The sequence below is a fragment of the Heliangelus exortis genome, chromosome 3, assembly GCF_036169615.1.
Source record: "Heliangelus exortis chromosome 3, bHelExo1.hap1, whole genome shotgun sequence".
In the NCBI taxonomy this organism is placed as follows: domain Eukaryota; kingdom Metazoa; phylum Chordata; class Aves; order Apodiformes; family Trochilidae; genus Heliangelus; species Heliangelus exortis.
Window position 1 is genome coordinate 80,001,270 of NC_092424.1, and position 19,570 is coordinate 80,020,839.

At 39.2% G+C, this 19,570-nt stretch overlaps 2 protein-coding genes across 15 annotated transcripts in view; both read left to right on the forward strand.

Moving 5' to 3' along the window:
* SYNCRIP (synaptotagmin binding cytoplasmic RNA interacting protein) overlaps window positions 1–1,844 on the forward strand; it is a 26,820-nt gene extending 24,976 nt beyond the window's left edge. For 4 of the 8 annotated variants that reach the window (XM_071741376.1, XM_071741379.1, XM_071741382.1 and 1 more), the window contains exon 12: window positions 1–711. This exon is cut by the window's left edge. The gene's annotated coding sequence lies outside the window, so the exon portion shown is untranslated. The other 4 variants (XM_071741377.1, XM_071741384.1, XM_071741383.1 and 1 more) reach the window with 2 other exon arrangements.
* SNX14 (sorting nexin 14) overlaps window positions 1–19,570 on the forward strand; it is a 219,780-nt gene that overhangs the window by 150,379 nt on the left and 49,831 nt on the right. Inside the window, exons 1-4 of one of the 7 annotated variants that reach the window (XM_071741386.1) lie at window positions 17,173–17,391; window positions 17,525–17,645; window positions 18,470–18,546; window positions 18,655–18,733. The exons of 1 other annotated variant lie outside the window; for it this stretch is intronic. In XM_071741386.1, coding sequence (XP_071597487.1) covers window positions 17,243–17,391; window positions 17,525–17,645; window positions 18,470–18,546; window positions 18,655–18,733 — 426 coding nt within the window. In that variant the 5' untranslated portion in view covers window positions 17,173–17,242. Of the gene's footprint in view, window positions 1–17,172; window positions 17,392–17,524; window positions 17,646–18,469; window positions 18,547–18,654; window positions 18,734–19,570 lie in introns of those variants that run through there. 5 more of the 7 variants (XM_071741388.1, XM_071741387.1, XM_071741391.1 and 2 more) reach the window with 5 other exon arrangements.

Here is a 19,570-nt window from a genome sequence, read left to right on the forward strand (position 1 = left end):
AAGATGTTACTTTTGTAAGACATCAGATGTTCAAAAAAAGTGCATCAGCAACTTGTACTAAATACTGCAGTGTCCCTTTATAAAAGGTCAGACTAAAACTGACAACTGTACAGTGAAGCCTGACATTTGGATATTTTGAAGTTTTTCATAAATCATAGACTAGTATATGGCTGTAGTTTAGCTTTTTAGGTAAAAGGTATGTTTTCATTAGTGCATTTGTTATTGCTGATCACTGTAAAAACACGTGTATCAGCTTTCCATTTCTCTTACGCAGATCATGATAACCTGTAGAGTAGAGTAGAGTACAATCATTTGTGCTATGTTTTTAATTTTCTAAAGCACCTTGATGACAGTGAGTGTTCAGTGGTGAAGCATCCTCTATTGAACCGCCCTTAAAAAAGACAAAGCAAAAACAAAAGAACCTTGCCAAGTCCAACTTCATATAGGTAAAATACAGATAAAATGATTGCTTACTTTGGACTTGGCATAAAGACCTTCCCTTAACCCCCTGCCCAAAGGGATACTGCAGTTGTACTACATACCCATAGGCACCACAATGAAAATTGAAGCTTATACCTAATTAAGGTTTTATACACACCAGTTCCCCCAGTAAATGCAAATTTTAACAAAATTAGACATGTCATATGTTGAAAATGCTCATGGCAAACAATCATTTTGCATTCCTGCAAATAAAATTGTTTTATACTGTAAGCTGGAGGCGAGTGTAACTTATTTTTGTAATAAAGTTTTTATTTTTTTTATGTGTCATTAATATAAATGTGTGTTAGTACAGAGATCTTCTGGTTAAAAACTTAGAATCGCACACATTTCAGTATGTTTACTTGTATTTACATAATTTTTAGAGTAGTGGTTGCCAATAGCCTGTATGTTTCACATTAATTGATTTGATTTTTTTTTTTTTTATCTTAATAAACCATTTTAGTATGTTGTATGTCAATTACTGGGATAGCTGGGACATGAAGTGTAATTTAAAATTGTCAAGTATTCATTGGAATATGTAAATGTGCCTTGCCAGTTTTGAACTTTAAGACAAAGTAAGTGAATGGTGGTGAAATGAGTAGTCAATGCATAAGAGACATTTGCTACCAGTTTCATATACTGCCCTTGCTAAAGAAAAGTTAACTTTTTCTTCAAATTTGATCATTAAAAAGTATACAGTTGCATTAGCTTCTGAATTTTCAAATTAGTGATAGAATATTAGGCTTATGGAAAGTGAGTTTGCTAATTGTAGCCTTAAGTATAATTTTGAATTTCAATGTAATCCTTGGTGCTGGCGCTCCCAGTGCCAAGGAAATAAAATGCTCCCTTAAAAGAGGTTGCCATGCCTACTGGCACTTTTACTGTCATATGGTTTTATAAGGAACACTGTCAAGATGTGGAAACCCGATTTTGAACGTGATATAAAATGAAAACACCGGGGGCTGTAGGAGAAGGGAAGTCCCCAGATTTCTTAATCTTGAAATCTCTCCATTGCTGATAAACACTTGTGGGATCACAAGTGCTAGTGACTAGTTCTTAGTCTAGAGATAAGTTTGTGGGGACTAATGTATTTATGGAATTTTGAGAGTTAATAGTGCATAAAAACATTTTTATTAAGGCACTACATGTGTTGAAATTGCGGATCATATCCTTAATTTCAGCTCTGATAAAAGCATTGGGGACTTTTTTTAAAAAAAAAGTCAAATTGGACAGGAAAGCTTGTTTTAAATGATTTGCAAGCAATGGTGAGTGAGCAAAATACTGCAATCCTGACAGTGTTCTCTCTAATTATGAACTCAAGCCATTATAACTTTTAAAATTAAATATGATTTGCACTGTTCTGATATTGGTGCAGTTTTTTAGCAAAATGATCAGAAAACTAAATTGCATGTGCTGATTAATATTGTGGAAAAACTAAAATGAAAAAGAAAAATCCCACGTTATTTTCAAAACTTCAAATTTGATTGTATAAAAAAGCCAACATTTATTATTAAGTGGAAATACTGGTGAGAATGGGCAAGTGCATATATACAACATCAGTTTGGTTGCACTTGGGTGTTGGTAAACTTGAAATGTTCTACAGCAATAATGCATCTCTTAGGGTGCTTTGGTGACAAATTGACATACGACAATTCTTTTTGGCATGTTGAAGGCAAGTGTTGATTTGATGTATTGTGCTGCCTCTGTTCACCCTCATAGGAGGCTTTCTTTACTGAAGAACCTGCAAAGGTTTGAGTATAAGTTAGCATAGTTCCACATTGGTTTGTAATGTCTTCCTAAATTTGAAGGCTAGTTGAATTTGGTAAGAAATTGGAAACTGCTGCTGCTGCTGCTTAACACTTCTGGTTTATAAACACTCCAATACACAGCTTTTAAAATTATACTCTTGTTTAACACTCATTTTTGTTTGAAGGGTTTCACGTAGGACGTACAACTGTACTATTTTTGGTTTTAAAGAGGAGATTTGTTATGACCCAGAATCTGTTAGTGTTGGGGGAAGGCTGTTACAGATACCAAGGCTGGTTTCTGCATTGTACAACTCTTGCCTAAATACTGTCTTAAAATCTAACATAAGGAATACTAATTCTGTTCTTGCTGGGGGGGAGAGAAATATAAACTTAGCCTCCTATAAAGATAGGATTCCCAACTTATTATTTCGGGATAGAAGTGTTATGTATGGCTGCAACATTTTCACTTGTGCCTTTGATTAATTCTTCAGAGGCTTAACTTTTCTGTTCAGCCCAGCAGCTGTTTTGATGCTTCCATACATCAGCTAGGGGAGACTTATTTTTTTAAAGAAATAAAACTGAAAGGCAATATTGGTGTAAACACTTGTAATATTTTCTGAAAAGACTGTGTTTAAACTGATACCGTGCACAAAATTGACTGTTTCTCTTTCACTTGCATTAGAGAAGATTTAGTGGAAAATGTTTCTGTTTAAAATGGAATGGCAAGTTTTGGAAGTAGGCAATAAACTTTGCAGTGCAGTGCTCTGATAATTGAAACAGGTGAAGTTGGAGCTTGAGTTAGTGTTCATAGCCTGAAGCTTTATGACTGGCTATGGTAGACTTTTGAGTCTGTTTTTGTCGAGTGTCTTGCTGAATTAATGCCAGCACCAGCACATGATGTCTCTTGGGGGAGGCTAGATAGTTGCATTAATTGGGCAAAGAAAATGCCAAATTGTACTGTGTCATTTGCTCTGTCAGATAACAATGGTATTTGGCTAGAGGAGAGGAAGTGGAGGTGAAGATTCCTTGGTCCTTGCCTTGATGGGTAGTGGGGGAGTCAAGGAATAAACTATTAATAGTTACTTTACAGATATATAGTAAAAACATAAAGCTTCCTGGAAGCTCTGATAAACTTCTTTCTGAGAGACAGATTTTCATACATCGTGTCAAGGATGTTTAATTATACTTTGGAAGTTTAATTATACTTGTGTTACAAAATCCACAGGATGAAAGAGTGACTTCTTTGGTGTTATTTGCCTTGATTGTTACAGTAGATTGATTTATTAAGAAGTGCCACTAGAACTAGCTTATTAGTTTACTTGGAGTTTGGAGAGAGGGGTGATTGTCTCATGTAATGGTACCTTTTCCTTCCCCAATATATCACTGGTTACTTTTTTTTTTTCTACAAACATGTATTTTCAACTGGCCATCTCTCAAGTGGGTGTTGTGCAGCTGATCTCACCTGGCAACACTGGATTACACTGATTATTTAAACTTACCTTCTTGGAAGCTTCCTTAGATAGTCAGAGTTCCAGGTACCTGGAAGTACCAAAGCTCCCTTGAAAAAGGGGGGGGGGGAAAAAGGCACCTGTGACAGTCTAGAAAACATAGTTGTAGTGTTTAGGTAATGAAATACAGCTTACATATTTAAAGCTTGAATTACAAGATACATTTCAGTTCAAAGAGTTGTTTCATTCATGAATGTTAAGAAAACTGATCAGTACTCAACACTTCGTTTCTGACAATCATTTAGGTAAAACTGGCAGTGTCAGAAATTTGGGTTCCCTTTAGTCTGAAAATGATACATTAGGTTGATTTATGGTGATAGTTCACTATCTCTGTTTACATAGTATGATACTACAATTTTACTTGTTTTGGTCAATAATATGTAGAAGGGACATTGAATCTTAACCCCTTTCCTTTGCACTAAGGAGTTACAAAATGCACTTAGTTCTGCTGCACAGCCAGTAGACAGCCTGTGCCATTTGACTGCGGAGAAGATAAGGGTAAGTAAAAATAGACATTCTAGTACTTAAATGGCTTGCAGTACCTGGAATCCAACTTCAGTATATTGTTTAATTGACTCCTCATCTGCATTTATTTAGGGAGGTTGTGGATTTTAACTCTCCAGTTTTAGTGTGTACGCTAAGTGAATGTTGGGTGCAATCTGATACTGTTTAATGTTAAATACTTGGACTCAAAAAATCTCCAAAATGCTTCATAGGCAGTTCTGTATGTATTTTTAAAGTGATGGGTTAGCAATTACAGTAGTTTTTAAGTGGTTTTCTGTGAATAGTGTCTGTCATTGAAAGCTAGTAGTTCAATCCATCAGGTCCTGAATTCCTGGTTCCAAGTGTACATTTCCAGGATTGTTTTGCCATCTAAAGCAGCATTTTTCAGATTTTTTTTTTTTTTTTTCTTCTTCAGTGGAATGAAGAACACAGCTAATTCTGTCACTAGAAGTGGTTATTTAAAAAGTGTATTACTAAATGTAGCTAATTTGAGATTAAATAGCTTCCTTTGTTAGAATTCAACAAAGGCAATTTTATAGGTATTCCATCAGTAAATTAGAGCTCTTCTTAAGGTGCAGTTTCAGCATACTTAAGAATGAAGCTTTGTCTTACAAGATGCTAGTGAGAGCTAGCCTAAAATAAATTATAATAAATCTTTTCATAATGCAGATGTATCACAATTGGTAGGTGCTTTTAATTTTTAGTATTACGGCATTTGAGGTGACAGATAAAATACCTAGTCCCTGCATCTGGAAAAGCTGAAGTGACTGTTTAAAGAATTGTTCCTTTTTCAGATTGTGGTCAAAGACTTCCTTTGGATAGTGCAATGAAACCTTTTTTCTTTCAGTGTGAAGTTACTGTAACAAGCTAACCTGTTCCATACTTTCAAGAGAGTTTGTGCATGCTTATATTGGTATTTTTAGCAGAAGACAAACCTCCAGTGACAGTCACTGGTTACCATGTGAGTAGTACTTTCAATAAGTGATCAGTATGTAACTGCCTTAAACTAGTCTAAAAAAATTGTCCTTTCACATTTTTTCTATTCATATTAACCAGTTTTAGAGTAGTACGTTAGTTTACACTTGCTTTTGAATTAGAATACTTAGAATTACTTTGAAGAAAAACATGTATGTTTTTTAAATCTGTCAGAAGTTGCAAACGACGAGAGATGCTGCAGGCTTCATGCTAATGAGACTTAACTTGAATATAAAAGGGAGAGGGGGAAATTAACTTCTCTCACTGGAAGTCCTGAAGGTTACCACGAGCTTTATGTGGCTTTAAGCTTTAGCAGTGAGTGCAGTGGAAGCTGCATTCAGGTAGCTGAGTAACACCTTCTGCCTTACTCCACTGTATTTTTGGAATGCTAGCACAGGTCTCAGGAAATTCTTTAAAACAATCCCATTATGATATTGACTCCAGTGAGGTCAGTCTTCCAGTTAAAATTAAGAACAACCTGAAATGTTTTCATTCTCTTTGATTTGAAGTAACTTCCTTTTGTGTGTGTTGTTTGCAATTTAGTTTTGTATAGAAGTGCTGTTAAAATGGGAACATTATAATAAATGGTATGTTCCATTTTTAAAATAATTAATTGAAAAATACGAAGTTTGGTTTGAGGATCTGATACATTCAGGTGGCTGTGCTTCTATCAGTATTATTTCACTATTTGTATGACATGAAATGATCAGTATGTCTCAAACCAAACAGCTCCTTTAGGGTAGTTTGTTTTTTTTTTTAGGATAGCTGCCAAAATAAGTAGAGATTTCTAATATGAAGCACAGAGTTTTGCTTTCTTTGTTTAAAGCTTCACAGTTTATAGCCCTCAGTGTAACATGTCTAAAGAGTACTGCTTTCATAAAGTAGTAAGTTGAGAAGTACTCAGATTAATGGTGAAAAAGCATTGCTGACTAAGCTTTTTCAGAAGTGAAGCCTCCCACTTTATAATGCACTTTGTGGTACATCATAGCTTGCCACAAATAGCATTGAGGTGAATCACATAGTGGTCTCATCTCACTTAGCTCCAACAATCTTCATTGATGGCCTGTGCTGAAGCAGATTACTTAGTACTGGAGTCTGCTGAAATGCTTCTGGAGTTTTACTGTGGAGTTGGTAAAGAGCAGCTGGGATAGGAACTGCAGTACAGCAGTTACTGGACTGGGATCCAGTCCCATTTTGTAGATGTGGAAGAAGAAGAGACAGTCATGGGTACTGTGTGTTAAGGATCTGTCCAAGTCATTTTGAAGCAACCTTTTTCTGCTTTAAAACACAAAGGTGTAAATATGTAAGGGTCAAATTCTACATGCAATTTAAAGACACAAGAACACATTAACTTAGCAGTTGTGGTTTTAAGATCGGATGGCTGGGTGTAATTGGATCTCAGTAATCAAGGCATGTATTTGAGAATCGTGGTAAATTCTGAATTTTGTGAAGAAATGCACTGCTATTATACACAGTAATTTCTAGAACTGCTCTTTCTATCAAAAATGCATATACTTGGGGAAAAAAACCCAATACCTTCCACCCCGCCTGTACCCTGCTGTCAAAAGGTCTTTAGGAGAGGACTTAAATATACAGTGCTTTCTAGTAGCATGCAGGTTAAATAGGTGAGAGATGTTGAGTTCTTAGGCATGGAGTAAGTGAGATGAAACTTATAGTCTTGAAACTTCTGCCTTTCAGTCACATGTTAAAAATTACGTAGAGTGATCTTAGGTTTCACAAATACACTAAAACTGTGGTTCATGTTCAGCATAAAAGAGAACATTGGACATCTTGAAGGGCAAAAAGTGTCCCTGTGAAAAGGAAAATTTACAGGGTATTCTATGATACTTCTATAAGAAGATTCTTCTAATCTATAATTTTTTTCTAAAGCAGTGGTGGCAACGAGGGAAATTCCTCAGGAATACAAAGGGTTTAAATCCTGTATTTAAAAGATGAGCCTAGGAGTGATAGAATCACAAACATTCCCACTTAGGAAAGCTCTCAACAAAGCATATTCCTGTTTGCCCCCTGAGGAAACATAAGGAAAACAGCTGGGACAAGAAATTATCTGACCTGTCTTTACCAGACAACCATTAAATGTACCTGAACTAAAAATACGAGCAAGTTTTTAGTCTAGGGTTAAAGGAAAAATAGCCAGGTAAAAAAGCTGGTAAAACCACAAGGTAGAACAATTTCATTTAGCTGTGTTACAGCTTTGTAGGATTTTTCCTGATATTAATCAGCCTGTCCTTTTCCTGTGAAAGGTAGGTACTCTCTTAAGCCCGGCACTATGTAGTAGCCACAGTGTGATGTGAAGGGAATGTAGGTGATGGAACTTGGTCAGTTTGAAACCTCGGGTTAAAAGGCAGACACAGGGTCCTTGGATTAGCTGTCTAAAGGTAAAAAGAGCCTGTCCTTACTGCTGTAATCCTCAGTACCACTTTGTCTTGGTAGAAATTTTAGAAGAAAATGGTCTGTTTGGATGTATCCCTGTAAGGGAGGAGGTTTGAACACAGACAGATATAAAAATACTGAGAAAACCTGTTACAGTGCTTAATGCTGTAATTCAGGTCTACTGTTCTGAGAGGTGAGAGATACCCTAGAGCTGTTGGTGTTAAATGTGATGTTTTGAAGTGATGAAGTCTCAGCTCCAGGGAAGCTAGAGCCAGTCTTGAATATCCAAACATGGCTCTTTTTTTGCAGTATAGGTAGAGTTTTTCCATCTCTTACCAGTATGACATGTTTGCCACTCACTGCCCTTAATAATCTCTTAAATGGTGGTCAAAAGTGGGGTAATGAGAAAAAACTGTTGCTAAATTGGGCCTGATGATGCCTCCTAATTGAGTGATGCTTGTGGGAATGTTGTATTCATAGCAAAGTTTGCATGCAGAGTCTTGATTTGAATGTCTCAGTGCAAAGGACAAAGTGAGAATAGGTGTTGCACTTGAAAGCTGAGCTGAGTCAGCGCCAGCTCAGCAGCCTCTTTGCAGATTTCAAATTCAGGTTGGGCCCAAAGAGCCTCCCAAGTACATCAGGTTCTTGTTAGAGAGTTGTTGCTTTTCTGGAAAAGCATGCAATACAAGCCCAGCATCCTGAGAGACAGAAGTGGCTGATTGTTTCTTGGGATCAGGCCAGGACCTTTCATCAAAGACCTTTTGGTGCAGATAGCCCAAACAGACCACCTGGAGGTGGTCTTCAGGTGCTTAGAAGAAGTGAAGGTGCTTATGATGTAGTTGGAAAGAGACATCTAGGATATCCAGAGATGTGGGTTGAGAGCCAGTATGAAGGTTGAATATGCTCAGTTTTCTCAAATCTAGGCTAGAGCTTACATGTGTCTTAATAAAAAACAAAAAAACACCCCACTTTCCTAAGTAACCAATGGAATTAATTATGTTCTAAGGTTCTGAAATGCAAAAGCCTGCATCAGATGATGGGGTACAAGAAGCCTGAAGAAAGAATGTGGTAAGGTAGAATACTCTTGAAAATTTTAGTTCACCAGGATGATCTTTTTACAGAGTTAAAAGGATTAAGTATAGGTAACAGTTTGTATCTTGTTGGTCAGCAGTCATGATAAACAGAAGCATTGTGTTTTCATAGGCAGCTTTCAGTGGGGAAAAGTTGTCATTTTCTCTGCAGGTGAGCATGGTGAGCGGCATCTCTGAAGACTCAATGGGAGATGGAAACGTTCCTGACTGTAGAAGTAATGAGAAGTGAGTGTCCAGTGGAGATGGGTGCATGTTCTAAGTTCTTGGTGAAACTCAGGTGAGCAGTTTTGAACTAGGACACCTTGGACTAAGTGCACTAGCTGCCATGTTTTATTACTGCCAAAACTGCTCATTTAGATAAGATGTGATTTCAGTTTTGTTCCTTTACTCTGCTGGCTTTTAAGTATTGTCCTTGGGCTTTTGGGAAGAAGAGAGTCATTATTTTGACTTCTCCACACCTATCAAACAATTGAAGGGTAAAATGGAGAGAGAAGGGAGCACAGCTGGGCACTGGTCCAGGAGAACACCAGATACCTGGGCTTTCCAGAACTGAGGCTGGTATTCCAGGTTTCCTGATCATAATGTATCCCAGAAACACATGGATGTAGACAATATACCACAGTATGGTGATAGATTAGTACTTGATCTACTCTTTGGCCAGGTTGAATGGTGGTCAGTGGAGGACATGCTACTTATATATGGATTCATATATGGACTACTAGGAACCTGGATGATTTTAAGAAAATCCTTTCACCATTTTGGCAACTTCTGAACCAAAATCTACTTTCTCAAGAAAAAAACCCCAATTCTTCCCTCTTATATCTGGACTGCAAGACCCCAAGTTGAGGTCTGAGGTCTCCCAGTTCCATGTGTGGTGTTACAATCTGTCTTACTTGAATCTGTTGAAATCCCAGAGACCTTGGGGGGAAGGATAGTGGGAGGGAGCGGGATGCTAAAAGCTGGATCTACAGAGAATTTCCCAGTCTTGAGACTGTACTGGAGGATTCGTGGCTTCTTAAAGGGAAATGTTATTCTTTGCAGTTTTCTATGAAAGTTGGTAAGTTGATTTTTATATTAAAATGCTCCCTTATTAATACATACTTTATGTATCTGTGAAAGAGGAAAAACTTCATGCCTAGCATTTTATACCATTTCTTTTGGACTTTGTAGAACAGCAAAGATGAGCCAGGTAGCTTATGCAGTTGGAAATGATTCAGTCACCCACTGGAAATTGATTCAGGAAGTTTTACAGTAATACTGAGCTTTAATAACAGCAGCCCCCCCAGTACAATCTCCAGTGTCTTTCCTAGGTAGAATACTAGTTACTTAGTACAGAACATAAAAAACAAAATAAAACTTGTGAGGAATGAAGTTCCACAGAAATTAGCTGTCTTCCTCAAAAGTCCTTGTTTCTTGATTTCACAGTTTGTCGCTTTTCCAAACAGCTCAGAGTCCTCTTTCCTGCCTAAGCATGCACTCTCCCTCCCCAAAGGACACTTTAGGGAAAACCACCATGCAAGTGTGCACCATAACCAGGAACTGTACTTGCAGAACATCTGGAGGAACCACAAGTAACTACTGTTGGCTGCTGTGGGAGAAAGAGGAGCTGTCTGTCCTGCCAAGGTACGTCTGCTGATAGGCCCAGGGAGGGATCATCTGCTTCTTTTATAATAATGCTTCACTTCTCTACTAAAATGGCAGCATTTTTTAGGGAAAAAAAAGTTTGGCATACCTTTGGAAACTTGCACAGCTGTTAAAGATAGCATTGATCTGCTGTGAGATGTAAAGAAGCCTGGCCTTACAAGAGCTTGATACTGAACCCCACTTGAGTTCTCATTAAAATATTACTCATGTAGGGGAATGTGGAGCTATAAGCTCAACTTGCACCCTAAAATAAGTAATACAAGCAATGTGCTTCTGAAAGTTGTTTTCAAAAAGCCTCAAAACCCATTTTTACCTATGAGGAGGAAGAGCTCTCTGTTCAGACTCTCTCAGTATGATTTTGTGCATTATGTCCATTAGTATGGATTAGAATTTTTTTGCTTTTGTCATGAATATTTCCGATGGGGAAACAAAATTTATGTCCTATTGCTTTTTTATTGTCTCTTTAATATTTAAAAATGCCTCTGTTTTTACTGTACATCACTTAAATGGAGGAAAATGCTGTTCATTGCACATGTCCTCAGCCAACAAAGGGTAAACAAAACAATATCCTGCTTATACAACTGGCTCTGTAACAATTCCTGTAAAGTGATGAAAGACTTCACTTGAAGCACGAACAACTTTTTGTGGGTGATAATTAGTGTTGCTTTACTCTCACCCTAAACTGCTTCTACACACTTCATGTTCTCAGAGAAACTGTCTGCTTAAACTAAAAATATCTCTGTGGAATTCTGACCTGGCAAAAACACTCAAAGCATTTACTGCTGTACCCACAGAAGCTAAAGCAATGGGCTTCATTATACCAGCTCAACAGCCACTAAGAAAATCCTCCCGGATCTCCCCAGTAGCTCTGGGTTTACATGGTTGTTCTAAGCACTGGAGACGTTGATACTAAAACCTTTCTCTGATACAAGCTGGCTTAAATAGCAGCCTTCAATTATAATTAGACTTTTTTCCACTTTTGACAAGTTCATGTGTTAATTTGAACTTCCTGACTCCAGGAATTTTTTTCAGTCTTGTTCCTAAAATGGAAGAAAAGAATCCAGCAAAAACTAGTGCTATGTCCACATAAGGAAAAAGATAAATCTTAATAGGTTGAAAGGTTAAAATACACTAAAGAGGGGAAAAAAATAGTTAACAATTTAAGAAGGTACTGTTTCTACTAATAAAAATAATTTTAAATGCTGTTTGGTTGAACAGTTTTGTTTTCCTTCCTTAATTCTGTCCCCACTCCAGCACTGGAAAACACAAGAAGTAATAAAATTCTAGGACAAGGAGAGAACAGAGATGATAAAAGATTAAAAAAAAAAAAAAAGTGTTTTCGTGAACAATTCATCAGAGTAGGAATCTTCATTTTGGAAAAGACAGCTTGCTCAGATGGCTAAAATATTCTGATAAAAGAAGCACCGATTGTGATGAGTAGGGAATGATTTTTTCACCATCTCTTTGATGAAAATACTAAATGAAACACATGAGTGTGGAGACCAGTATCTTAACTTACACAAGAGTAAATAAGTAGTGGAATTCCTCGTTGCGTGATTTTTGTGGATGTTATAGTCCATGGCTGTTAAAAAAAACAACCTGAAACTTGGCAATATCCTGAGAAATTTTTTCACCAAGATTCCAAATCATAGTAAGTATCTGGGAAAAGTATAATATTCTTGCTATGCAATTACAATTTTTTCCTGTGTATGTATTGCCTGATGACCATCACCACAAACAGGATGCTCACTTAGTTGAACCTTTGCTCATCCAGTACAGCTGTTTTATGAATCCATCATGGATCTGTGATGAAAAGCACCAGCTTTAAATTCTCCTGGGTCTCATAATAGTTACAGGTGCTGCAATGTTTTAACAGAAACAAATGTCAACTTACAAGGATTTTCTTGATGCTTTCTACTTCAGCTGAATCAAGGCTGTATGGCTCCAATTTCTCTTCAAACTCCCTACTTAAAAATTTCCCCCACTGACCTCAAAGATGGTCAGTGGAAATTTCCTTCAGGACCTGACACCAACTGTGTACCCAGGCCAGGGTTTTCTTTATCTGCTGTAGCTGTAAGTAAAATACAGTAAAAGTATCTGCTGTAAGCAGTAAGCTTAATTTTCATTCAGACTCTTTAAGTATATGCTATGCATTGTTTTAACTATTAGCATTGGTACAGCTCATTTCTTAAAAATTCTTAACATCCAGCTACTTTTTAAATTTTCCTGGTTTGCCCATAATCAGCCTAGGTTTTTGGAAGGTATTATGTTAACCAGATCTTTCCTTGGCATGTAACAGTTCAGCATAACCAGAGAACTTATCTATCCTTAGAGCTGTATACACAAGATACAGAATTTCCATAGACTATATAAATTTGACAGATGCTGCCACAAAGTACTGATTTCTTCAAGCATTTTTCCAATGTCTCCTGTATAGGTCCAGAGCCTTTCCCTATGCATAATGCTTAATGGTGTTTTTTGCTGTTCAGTTTTTTATTCAGTAGGCCTCTTTCTTGCTGTCTGTAGCCATCTTCTCTTACAAATTTCTTCTCTATTATACTTCTTTAATGTCCCACAAATTGTAGTTTACAACAGGACTAATTTTTCTCTAATACCTAAACTCTCTGCAGTATCTAGTCTTCAAATGTGTTTCACATTAACAACTTGAAGAAAAGGTGTATATGTATTAATGTTGCTCTGACCCTTTTTACATGCTCCTTGAGAGTTAGTTTCCTTAAGGCACAACTGTCTCTAGGATATTGCATTTATTTATTTTTCATTCTTGCCAATGCTACATTTTCCTAAATGGAGTTTTCCCAGTGAAATTCTGCTATGTTCAGTGCACCTCAGCACCTCTCTTTGCTTGGCACTGTTCCTTTCAGTCATACTAAACTGAGCCTCTGGAAACTGTCTTGTCTGACATGGGTTCTTTCACTTCAATTTCCTTACCAGAACACTCTCTCTGTCTTTTCCCCCTGGGGGTGTCTATTTTGCCTGGTGCCAGTCAGTTACTTGATGGCTTCTGTCCTAAACACAGCCTGGTAGGTATTTTAGGTCTTCTGATTGAATTGTATTTTACAATTTTTTAGGGGGTTTTTTTTGTTTTTTTTTTTTTTTAAGTAATGATGAATTTTGAGTGGCCTGTTTAAAACCAAAGCCCCTTAGCACCCTTCCCTTCAACCTCAATTGCTTGCTGAACATTTCTAAACAAAACCCAAAGTATTTAAATCTCTATAATGTCAGTTGGCAGTTCACTCCCCTGCAATTGTAAAGACCAGTGACCTTTTGAGACGTGTGTTGTTCATATTTTTAAAATAATTTTTCCCTCCACCTGCCATTTTGCTTTTCTGTTCTGGAGCATTTGAGCTCCCCTGTTCTTCTAGAAAAAAAATTGTGTGGGATTTTATCTGGAAACCCAGAGTATCTAGTAGATACTTTTTGCACTGTGTTATTTCCTTGTCCAGTTTGCTTTAATCTTGCAATACTGAGGGTCAACGTATGGTCCATAATGTGGCAGTCCAGAAATTCAAGCACCCAGGCCAGGCAGTGGCAGCACATTCCCATACAGCTGGCAAGCACAGGCCTGTGTGGGTGGTGCAGGAGCCAACTCCCAAATGCCATGAATCTGCCTATTGGCAGTTTATTAACGTGTTAACAGACAAATGAATGTGAGTATTTATGACAATAAAGATAGTTTTGTTTACCTAAGTGCTAGTAATTATCCTCCTACCCAGACCAAGCCAGCAATGTGTATCAAATTGTGGGCCCCTCAGCTGTTGATGGATGCCCTTAAAGTTCAGAACTCAGAAGTGAAATGTAAAATACCTGCGCTAATGATTAATTTTCTTGGGATCTGACTCACCAATTTCTGTTTTTCTTATTTAAGCTTAGCTACTTGCTAAATATTTAAAATGGACATTCTTTGCTAACAAGCTAAAGGTTAAAATGGTGGAAATGGCCCACAAATCATTAGGGATTAGTGGGGAATAATTTATGAAAGAAAACTTAGTTCCTCATTGGGCAAATATGAGGATTACTTTGCATTATGGAAGTTAGCCCGGACAAGTGTATCCTTGAAAAAGATAAATATGTAGTGCCTTGAGAAGAGCAAAAGCAGAGTAAACTAAATGCAGTCAGCTGGTGAGAGTATCTCCATTTCGGTTCACTGCCTGCTTTGCTTAAAACACACCTTTTTTAAAAAAAAAAAACAACAAAAAAACTGAAATGTACTTTGGTAAATAGAATCTCATCCTTTTAACTGATATTATTCAGCCAACAAATGTCTTTATAATGTTCAAAATCTACAGTAATATATTTTTAATACTAGAATATGCAATCTTCTGTTGCTGCTTAAGAATAAAAATACAGACAACGGACTTTGCAGGAAGTATGATCACTGAAAGATCCTCTAACATCCTAAATATTAAAATAAAATCTAGCTTTCCAGAGCAACAGTCCTGCCCCCATTCCTTCAGAGCCCATCTCCAAATGCTTGCTCTCCCTTTCAGCTCCCCAAGTTAACCAGAGAATCGTCCTAACAATCTACATGAGAAGATAAAGACTTCTTGTTGCTGGGGAATGGATAAAGTTCTACACAGGATTTCGAAAAAGCTGAGTGTTGACACTATTTCACTTTTGTTCTTCCATAGTTATGTTGCAAAATGTCTTTCAATGTAGCAGAGCAGTTTGAGTAGTTGCAGGGGGAAGGGATGCAGAGGAGGGTGGTGGGCATTGCTGATCCTGCTGCCTCTGGCCAAGCAAGGATGGGATCCAGCGGGTTGTTGTAGGGTCTGCCCAGCAGACTGTAAGGCTGTGGATCAAAGGAAATGAAACAGCTTCCCAGATGATAATGTGCCAAATGTGAATATGGCAATTTTACACTAAATAAACGTAGCCCTGAACAATGAAGCTTCAAATCAAAGGAATTTTACACAGAGTAGAGAAGAGAAATGGAAGAAGACTGATTTGTGTTCCTGCTGGACTGCTTTGCAAAGTTGCTTCCTTGTTACAAATACGTGATGCTGGGGTATCTTTATGAAATATTTTAAGAATTGCAGATTTAATAAAGTTATTCCTTATTAAAAAACTTTGCCAGATGACTAAAAATCACAAGCAATATAACTAAGGATAAAGTAAATGGGTAGCAAAAAAGAATCTTGTGAGGAAAATTTATTTCTTCTGAATAGGGATTTCTTCAGTATGCACCATATATGTTTGTTTTTTTCCTAATAGAAAACATGTGGACTGACACAAAGTAATACTGTGCAGATGCTCTTAAAAGAAATTCAAGCTGACCCTGGGCTTTTGCCAAGCTCTCTGAGAAAGGTCAACATACTGAAGTCAAACTGCAGCCTTTCACCTGCTCTGGAGGTCAAGGGAAGTGCTGCATAAAATGACAAACATCTGAGAGAAAAGTCTGAAAATTATTTTCAGCTTTTGATTCCTAGATACTGACTCGTCCTCAACAGAGTACTAGCAGGGTTTTCACTGAATATTTGCACGGGTGTTCTTTACAAAAGTGTTTCATCCTTTGCCCAAATGTGCCTGTGTGGAGCTAGTTCAAATGTATATAAAAGGCAACTAACTTCTTGAAACAACTCAAAAGCAGACGTCTCTCCTTGAGCAGATCTTTTCTGTATTTGCAATCTGGAAGCCCCCTCATCAGTTCAGATTTCCCAGAAGTTGTTTAAGCATTTCTGTTTTATCCCATGAACTAATTTTCCCACAACCTGTAATGCCATAAATTTGAACTTCATGAGGCTGAATAACTAGAGAGTGGCTGAAATCATAGAGTTTGAAAGCTGGTAACTGAAACTGTACCTAAAGGCAGTTATTTATGCGAAGTTTGCTTTAAATCGTTCTCAAGAGCAATAAATAACATTCCAGAATTAGTGTATTTTCAGTGTCTTAATCTTGTATACTTACTGATGTTAAGGAGGGTCTGTTACCTTTGCCCTACCCTGTTCCTTTTCTGTACAAGCAATTACGAAGTTTTGAGAGATGTGTTAAGTGTCTCAGTCACTAAATTAAGTTCAGTCGTCATCTAAATATAGAGCATTTAATCAGCTGTAGCAGTTTCTGGCTCTCGGCACTAGGAGCCCCTGTTGTCCAGAACCTAAGTATTTATAACTAGGTCAGCTTTCTGTCATCAGACATCTATTTACAGAGCTTAGCACACCATGTTATACAGCAGAGCCCTAAATGCCATCCGGGCGCGTCACCGGAGGGTTGCTGGCAGGTTCTTCTCGGGGAGCAGGGTGCTCCCCCAGATCCCACCAAGCTCCACTCGGCTTGGCAGCTCGGTCTTGCTCCGCTCCTTTTCCCCTCGGAGAACCGCGGCCCGTGGCCGCCTTTCCGGCCGCTTCTCCCTCGCCAGCCGTCGCCACGTCCCGAGTCGCTGCGGCGAGGCCAGCAGCCGCCTGGCCCACCTCCGTTCCTCCCGCCCGGCCGCCGCAGCCGGGCTGAGGCACCCGCAGGCCTCCGTGCGTTCAGCCTTCAGCCGGCCTGAGGCTCGCCGCGGCCCGGAGCCGTCCGCCGCCTTCTCCGCTCCGGCCCAGCGTCCTCAGCCCTCCTCGCCTCTCCCCGAGCTGCGGAGAGGCGGAAAAAGGGAGAGGCGGGAGCACCCGGCCCGGCAGCCGCATCGCGCTTTAGGCCCGCGGGTCCGGGGGCGCCTCACCCACCTCCCACCACCACCACCCCCACCCCCTCGGGCCGCCCACCCTGCCACAAGATGGCGGCCCCCTGACGCCGGGGTGGGAGGAGGAGGAGGAGGAGGAAGAGGAACGTCCCCTGTCACGTGTCCCCCCGTCACGTGCCGCCGGTCAGGACCGGAAGCGGCGCGGCCTCCCTTGCCCCGGCGGTCGCGTTGGCCCCGCGCCGGGATGAGGCGGCGGCGGCCATGGGGGGGTGGGGGTGGGTACGGGCGGTCGGGCAGTGGCTGAGGCAGCGAGCGAGGGGCGCCGAGGTGCTGCGGGAAACCTGCCGGCAGTACCCGCTCTTCTGCTGTCTCCTTTTGGGGCTGGGCGCCGCCACCCTCCTCCTCAACCGGTAACCGGGCCCGCTCACGGAAAGAGGGGTGGGGTAAGGTGGGGCGGGGGAGCCGGGCCGGGCTGGGTCGGGCCGGTCCCGTCCCGGTGTAGCGCTGTCACGGTGTAATATTTCCTTCCTGTTTGTTTGTAAGGTATCTTCACGTTTTAATGATCTTCTGGTCGTTTGTGGCTGGTGTTGTCACCTTCTACTATTCACTGGGACCGGATTCTCTCTTGCCCAATATTCTTTTTACAATAAAATATAACCCGAAGGTAAAGACGTCAGTTAACGTTCTCGTGTTGTCTTTCTTTAAATTTGGGAAGAGTTTATGTCGGGTGTCAGTCCTTGTGTAATTCTAGGTGCTTTCAGAAATACTGCCCATCAGTACAGCACTTTCCCACCCATCAGTGGGTGCTTTGTAGCAAGGATGCAGTGATTAAGACTTGGACACTTCATACATTTTCTGCACAGTCCCATCAGATCTGCATGTGACTGTAAAGCCAGTGTTTGGGGGTGTTTGTGGACGTTATTTTCTTCTCCACCCGTTTTTTACTTTTGGCAGTTGAATTTCAAGTAGTTGAGACATTATTTAGTTGTTTCTTGTTTTTGTTGTGGCTTTTTGTTTTCTAAAGATGCTCTTCCTTTGGTAAGCCGCTGCTAAGTCTTCTTTGAGAATTGTAGTTAAACTTCTCTAAGTGATACTTCGTTTCAAAGAAAAAAGATTCACAGAGAAAATCGCAGGGTTTTAACTTTAAATGACTTAATACAGGTTTTCATAGGGCAAAAACATAATTACAGTTGTTCAAGGCTATGAGTAGGGCAAGTTAACTGGACCAGCTGATGTACAGGGAGATAGCTGGACATGTGAAAGGGTATCTCAAACTTAGTTTTAATGAAAGTGATTTTTCTGTTTGGTTCAGTTGTTTCTCATACCATGCCTTGTTACCTTGTTTTCCTTTGCTGGAAGAACAACTTGTCTTTATCCTGTTTAGTTCTCTGTAATTGCATACTCTAAAAGGAAGTGAATGAATGTATCAGTATATTAAGAGAGTTATCATCCTGAAGAATGTAAACTTGTCCAAATATCTTCTCTTAGCAGTTAGAGTTACCAGAGCTATTCCCCCACGGTCACAGCTGTGCTGTATGTGGCAAGGTCAAATGCAAGAGGCACAGGTAAATTGACTGCATGGCACCCATTACTTTAGCATTTCTTACATTTTGCACAAAACGGTAGGAAAATTCTAAATATTGTTAAATCATCTTTTCCTTGCTCTTCTACAGACCTACTTTGCTTCTGGAAAACTATCAGCCATGGCTGGATCTGAAAGTGTCTTCCAAGGTTGATGCATCACTTTCAGAGGTAATTGCTGCTTCATTTCTTTAGTACCTTGAAATCCAGAGTTTTTACTACGTATCTTTTATGCCTTTTGGGTCTGTAGACAGTTCAGATGCACTTCCTGTTTATGTAAAACTTGTTCCTGTCAAAGTCAAATAGAAAAAAACCACCTGCCAGGAGCAGGGAGGAGGATGCCCTACTTGTTAAGACAGATCTGACTGCTGGTGTGGTAGTGTGCCCAGAACATAGAGTAAACATCTGTGTAAATTGGGAAGTACGTGGTAAAGAACAGTTATAATTGAACACTTCTGCTTCTTGAAAAGTTAAAGGGTGATAGTAGCTTTTTAAAATCGTCATACAAAGCTATAACAAAATCTGTCTAAAAAATAACTTAGTGGATTTATTAAAAGAATAGCGTGGATAACTGTTTTTAATAAGGCTGTAAATCAAATTTTGTTTTGTTCTCTTTCTAAAGAGCTATCTGAAGAGCTATTTTTATAGGAGTTTGCTTTTTTTTTTATTTTATTTATTTCCCCTGATAGGTAATTGATGGAATTCTTTGGCAGCTAAATTAGATACTTTTTGTCCTTGTTCAAAGACAGGAAAATATGCAGGCTCTTAGAGAATGTAATTTGCATTTATTTAGAAATCAGACTTTGGAGTTCTGTGGTAAGAGGATGACCATTTGACGTGTCAGAAGTGAGAATATTCCTGCTTGTAACAATGTGGTATCTGAAGTGAAAGCTGAGTTTGTGATGCAAGATGTGTGTCAGATGTGGTGTCAGCTGTGTGTGAGGCTGTCCTGGGCATGTCCCATAGCAGAAGTGGCAAAAGAATGAAAACCTTAATGGAAGGGGGGGA